Here is a 6,188-nt window from a genome sequence, read left to right as displayed (position 1 = left end):
ATATATATATATATATATATATATATATATATATATATAATTTACTTGAGAAGTTAAAATTTTTAAATGCACCTGAGGTTTGAATGATATTTGATGAACTGAGTTAAAGTGGGAAACAGTCTTTGTGGTTTAAAATCTAAAAGCATGAACCCCTACTTTATGAATTTGCAGAGCAAACATTTGACTTTTACTCTGAATGATATGCAGGCTGAGAGCTTAGATAAAAGGTAAGACAGCAGCTTGGATTGAAGATTTCTTCTCTGTGTCGTCTAAGACACATCATTGTTGGTGAGAGAAGTGGATGAGATGGTGACAGGAAAGTGGAGATTGTCTCTGCTCACACCTAGAGGCCTTGATTTATTTGTGTTAGATGGCAAAACCTGTTCAGCTCTTACAGAACAGGCGAGGGTAAAATGAAATAAAGACTGTGTTTGCTTGAATGCTGCGTTAACTCCAATTAATATTATGGAAGTTCAACAAGAACATACACTTGTTTCAGTTTTTATTAAATTTGTTCAGTTCCAAATCAAAACTGGCCAATGCTTTAACAAAACAAAACTATTTATATTAGCTCTATCATCTGACTTCAACCTTATTTACACTTTTCAAGGAAATGTTTTGCCTAAATAATCTGCAGAGGACTACATTTTTAATTTACATTTTACAGTGTTTGATGTTGTTTTAAAAACATCCCTAATTTTACACGTTGTCCACCTACGCTCTTATGTTCCATGTTGGTTCAATCTCCTGTCCAGGTTAACTCACCTGTACAAAGTAGTAGATCACAGCCAGAGGAACGATGATGATGGTGAAGAAGGGCGTGGCCAAACAGATGACGAACAGCGTCCCCAGTACGCCCAGCAGACACAACAACCAGGAGCGGAAGGACTGAGGAATGGCTTCATCTATGGTAAATATGTCCTTCAGGACCAGCGTAGGAGGAGTTAGTCTTTATTGAAATGTAAAACTTTTATGCAACACAGATGTTTTTTTTTGTTGTTGTTGTTGGTAAAACAGGAAATCACAGTTATATATTTGTTTTTTGTTCAAAAAGCGAAATCAAGCCCCAACTCTACCTTTGCAAAGCGGTTGACCACTCTTCCGATGGGTGTCGTGTCAAAGAAAAGCATGGGCACTCGCAGGATGTTGTTGAGCAGCCGTGAATGCAGGATTTGAGACGCGTTAACCGAAGCTTTGGCAAAAATCAGTGTGCCGAGGAACACAAGGGCACCTGCAATAAAAGCAGAGGTTTGAAGTTTTAATAGTCAAAAATACAGAAAACAAGTTGTACTCTAAACATGATCTGTTTTTTTAAAGTAGCACGCAGCTCACTTCGCTTTTCCTTATAGTATGATTGTAGATGTAGTCAAGAACATTGTCACGGTAATAAAGAAATGTATTTGTTCTTATTTAATAAAACGCACTGGTTGTTAATTGCAGTCACATGTTTTGTGCATAAACAACATTTTTATAATGATCCAAAAGCTCACAAACTGCAACAAATATCAGTATGTAAGTACACACTTATGTTTAATCTATATAATAAATATAAAACTTTATTTAAAAAATACATCAATTTGAACTTCAGATTAATTCAAACACAATTTGAGAGCAAATTGTATCTGATTTGATTTGACACTTATCAAAGCAATCATAAGTAATTTCAGGAAAAAAATGAAGCACGTGTACCTTGACCAGAAAATTGAGAGTACTGCTTGAGTTGTGAAATATAAAAACATTGTATTCTACTTAGTACATGTTGTCAGCCTGAAGTGGGACTTTGCTTTCTTTGGTACAAAAATCAGTTTTGACTCGTTTTATTCCTCAAACCCCTTGTTGAGTTTCAAAGGATGTATCATGTCATATGTAGAAGTTGGATGTTTAGTCCAACAAAGTTCAGTCAGGTCATCTGGATAGCTTTGGTTGAGACGTTTCATCCTTCATCCAAAGGACTTCATCAATCCAAGGAGCAACAAATAAACTGAGTCCCACAAGCAGCACGTTTTGTGCATCACATTTTTTTGCTGCTTGTGGGACTCGGTTTGTTTTGGCTCCTTGGATTGATGAAGTCCTTTGGATGGGGGACGAAATGTCTCAACAAAAAAAAAAGAAAAGAAAAAAAAGAAACCACCCAGATGATCTGACTTACTTTAACTTTGTTGGATTTTCCACCTGGATTACTGAGCATGAACTTTAATGTTTTGAACCACTTTAGCTATGGCTGCCTCAGAGGCGTCAACGGGGGAGAGTGCGGACCCCAGAAACCATCTCGTCACCAGTAAACTGGTTGGTCTACAAGTGGGTGTGTTCTTTGTGGGACTCAGTTTGTTTGTGGCTCCTCGGATTGATGAAGTCCTTTGGATGAAGGACGAAACATCTCAACAACAACAACAAAATAAAGAAACCGTCCAGATGATCTGACTGAACTTTGTTGAATTTTCTACCTGGATTACTGAGCATGAACTCTGAATGGATGTTTAGTGCTTCAAAATTTTTGTTTAAAGTAATGTCACTAAAAATGCGGGCGTGTTTATCTTTAAAACTAGATTGTATAAAGTTTAAAATAATTCAAAAATTGTTACCCTGAGCCACTCCGAGAGCACCAAACACTCCCACCCTGGTGTCTCGTAACCAGGAAGGGTATGTCTTGTTGTAGTACTCTACTGAATCGTTGGTCCAGTCACTCAGCCACAAGTTCTGACCGATGAAGGCAATGTTTTGGATGAAGTAAAAGAAGAAGATCCAAAAACCATATCCCCAGCCCAAGGCCCGCAAGTACTGGAGGAACACTGAGAACTTCACCTGGTTGTTAAAGACAGAGCACATTTCCTATAATTTCCCTTCAAAAACACGCTCATGTCATTTGTATTAGATGTAAAACACGTACCTGTCCTGTCTCCATAGCTTCCTTTTCGATCAGCCTCTGACCTTTTTTTGTTTCACCGTCATTTTCAGAAATCTTTAAAGAGCCATTTTTTCTTAATCGAACACTGGAAAAACAAACAAACAAATGACGTTGACCGGATGAATTTTTTTTAAAGTCAGCCATTGAAATGGGTCAGTATATTGTCCCTTTTTTTTGTATCATCAGACAGTTTACATCAGAGTGTGAGCGAACCTGCTGCCTCTTTGGCTGCGGCGCATGCTGTTCTCTCTCTTCAATGTAAAAGAAACGGCATCTTCTGGAGGAAAGTCTGCTTGAGTGTCCTCCTCAATAAGCATGTCTACGTCTTCTGTAACCTGGCAACCATCTGAAAGCATATTGATTAAAGAACAAACACATTACCCACAGACCAAAATTAAATAATACACAAAACTCAAAAATGCAGCATAGGTTTTAGTTGAACTATGAAAATTGAGTCCTCTGTCAAATTATACCCATAACAGAGAGATGTTTTTGTACCTTCCTCTGAACTGCTCTGATGGTTGTGTTCTTTGGCGTATGTGTCCAAAAATTCTGAAAATGCCCCTTTGCTGGCACGAAGGCTTTTGTAGGATCCGACCTCAGAAACCTTTCCATCTACCAAGACCACCACTTCATCCACGAAAGGCAGAAAGCTTATTCCATGAGTCACCAGGACACGAGTCTGTACAGACAGAAAACAACACTCAGCCTCTGTTCATACAACACAAATCCGTTGCTTAAATTCATCACAGTTTTTTGTTTTTTTTTGTGAATCTAAAATTTATAATCACATTATTCATAAAGCAAGTCTAAAACAAATGGAGAAATGGAGCGAGTGCAGTTTTATGAGCACATATAAGTGGCACATAAAGTTAAATGTGCACAGTGCAGGTTGTTTTGCTGGGCTTGCTTCTGTTAGTTTTTTTTTTTTTTAAGTATCATTTTGTGACCAAAAGACCAAATCAATGATCAACCTGAATAAACAGAACATCAAAGGCTTCTATCATCAGATTTCTTTCTTCCCTGAAGTGATGAGCAAAATTCAGGGTTACACTGCAATGCATTAGTCTCAAATGATCAGAGTGGTTCAGAGAGCTGGAGACATCGTTTTCAATCATACATTTATCCCCAAACTTAACCCTATTTGGGAATTTATGGGAGGTGCTGAGTTTAATACAGTGGTGTAGTCTACGCGATACGTGGGCATACGGAGTATACACAATAGAAAAGCTTAAAAATGTCAGTATACCAACTTACAAGTGCCCAGTGATACATCATTAATACACTAAACTGCAGTTAAATGCTTCTGTAACAATTTATCTGTATGCAGCGCTTGTTTATTACATTCACTTATCCAGCGAATTATTGTATAATTCTGTACTTACTACTTAATGCTTGAACATATTTTGCTTTTATACTATTTTATAAAGTCTATAACACGTTTTTAATACAAAGCCAACTGTTGTCCAAAGTTTGTTGTTCATTTATTCATATATAAGCAGCAGAGAAATTTGGAAATATTCAAAATGCTTAAAAATCAAAATAAGTTGATGATTACATTGTACTAACCAGTGTACTTTGGTTTCTAAGCACAGTATATCCACTACAAAAATGTACACTACACCACTGATGTAATAGCGTAATATTGTTTTGCAAAATGTAGAATTGCAACAACAAAAATGGTAAACAGATTGCTCAATTTTTTTTCTTCCCTTTTCTCATCTAAGCAAAAATATTATTCTGAACAAGAATAAGAAAGGCCGTGCTTTTATAGTAGCAGCTTCGTGCACTACGTCCTTCTTTCAGACGACTGTACGTATATGTTCTCGTTGTATCTCAGTGCAACGATAATAAAGCTTATTCTGATTCAGTTCAATATTTTAATGTACAAACCTTGTCTTTGAGAACCCCATTCGGGCCAATCACTTCATCAAAGATGTGCTTTCCCACGTGAGAGTCCACAGCAGACAAGGGATCATCTAAGAGATAAATGTCAGCCTGGCTGTACGCTGCTCTGGCCAAGCTCACACGTTGTTTCTGACCCCCTGAGAGGTTGATACCCTGAAGATAAACAGGAGAACACACAAATAAATGAGGTTTGTTGACTACTACAAAAGCTGTAATCCACATTGCAGTAACCTTATCATAAGCAACATTTAAAAAGAGGGTGACTAACAAACTTTCAAACACACCAACTTACCTTTTCTCCAATCTCAGTGAGGTCTCCTGCAGCCAATAGCTTCAGGTCGGGGCCAAGAGCACAGGCCTCTATTACCTCTTGAAACCTCTCATCTTCATATGGAGAACCAAACAAGACGTTGTCTCTGAGAGTGGCGTTTTGGATCCACGCTTGCTGTGGGACAAATGCAAGGGAGCCCTGGATGGAAAAAGAGGAAGAATGGTATGAGTTAATTGAAATTCCCCTTGGCTCACTTTAGGATTTTGGTTAAAACACAAGAAAAAACGTCAGCAGTCTATATAATTTTCATCAAAATGAGAGTCTCATGAAGCATATTTATTGTAAGTTTTTCTGTGAAACATGATTCATGTTCTCTCTTCAGTAGAATACCTGTTTACTCAAAGAAGTAGTCTGATGTCTTTGTACTGCACTTTGTAAAGCTTTTATTGTGATGAAGTGCTCACAGTCAAAAAAAAGAAACAAAATGTCAGCACCAGAACTGTCAAATATCTCACAGGTAAAAACGTCTTTATTTCTCTGCTGCCATAGAAAGTACACATCACTAAGACAAACAGTAATCAACTTACTCCATGCCCTTCAAAATGAAAAGAAAAATAAAGAAAAAATTAAAAAATACATTTACCAAACGCCTTTGGTTTTACAGTTTTTTGTGCCTCTCTTATTTGTTCTTGTCATATTCGAAATCCTTACAGGGTTTGAAAAAAAGGAAATACATTTTTATTTCCATTTGTGAAGGCAAGTTTTAATTGCAGCCTTCTCAACAACTTTTTGAGTAGGAGGCAAACAGCTCAGAGTAGGAGGCTGCAGTCATTTCCAACATAAACACACACCGGTACATGTTCTACGGGGGGGGGGGGGGCGGGGTCCTCCCATAGAAATTTCTGAATAACGTAGGTGCCATTTCCTGCATTCTGGTGTATTTTAACGGATTGTTAAATATCTATATTTACCTACATATGTAAGGATGCATGATATTATCGGCATAGTATTGGTATTGGCCGATATTAGCGATAAAGTTAAATATCAGACATCGGACATATATATATATATATATATATATATATATATATATATATATATATA

The 6,188-nt window shown here is 37.1% G+C and overlaps 1 protein-coding gene across 1 annotated transcript in view; it reads right to left on the bottom strand.

Annotated features, from left to right (window-relative positions):
- Nucleotides 1-765: 765 nt before the first annotated feature.
- The window catches only part of abcc2 (ATP-binding cassette, sub-family C (CFTR/MRP), member 2), a gene marked incomplete at its 3' end in the record, with an annotated part of 16,411 nt that continues 10,988 nt past the window's right edge, over nucleotides 766-6,188 (bottom strand). The window contains 8 exon segments of the mRNA XM_037685548.1: nucleotides 766-921; nucleotides 1,077-1,231; nucleotides 2,583-2,802; nucleotides 2,888-2,990; nucleotides 3,119-3,251; nucleotides 3,404-3,587; nucleotides 4,799-4,966; nucleotides 5,106-5,282. Coding sequence (XP_037541476.1) covers nucleotides 766-921; nucleotides 1,077-1,231; nucleotides 2,583-2,802; nucleotides 2,888-2,990; nucleotides 3,119-3,251; nucleotides 3,404-3,587; nucleotides 4,799-4,966; nucleotides 5,106-5,282 — 1,296 coding nt within the window.

This window comes from Nematolebias whitei, chromosome 1 (assembly GCF_014905685.2).
Source record: "Nematolebias whitei isolate Nwh7 chromosome 1, NemWhi1, whole genome shotgun sequence".
In the NCBI taxonomy this organism is placed as follows: domain Eukaryota; kingdom Metazoa; phylum Chordata; class Actinopteri; order Cyprinodontiformes; family Rivulidae; genus Nematolebias; species Nematolebias whitei.
The sequence above is the reverse complement of the archived record's forward strand: the minus strand, read 5'-3'. Positions and strand labels throughout refer to the sequence as shown.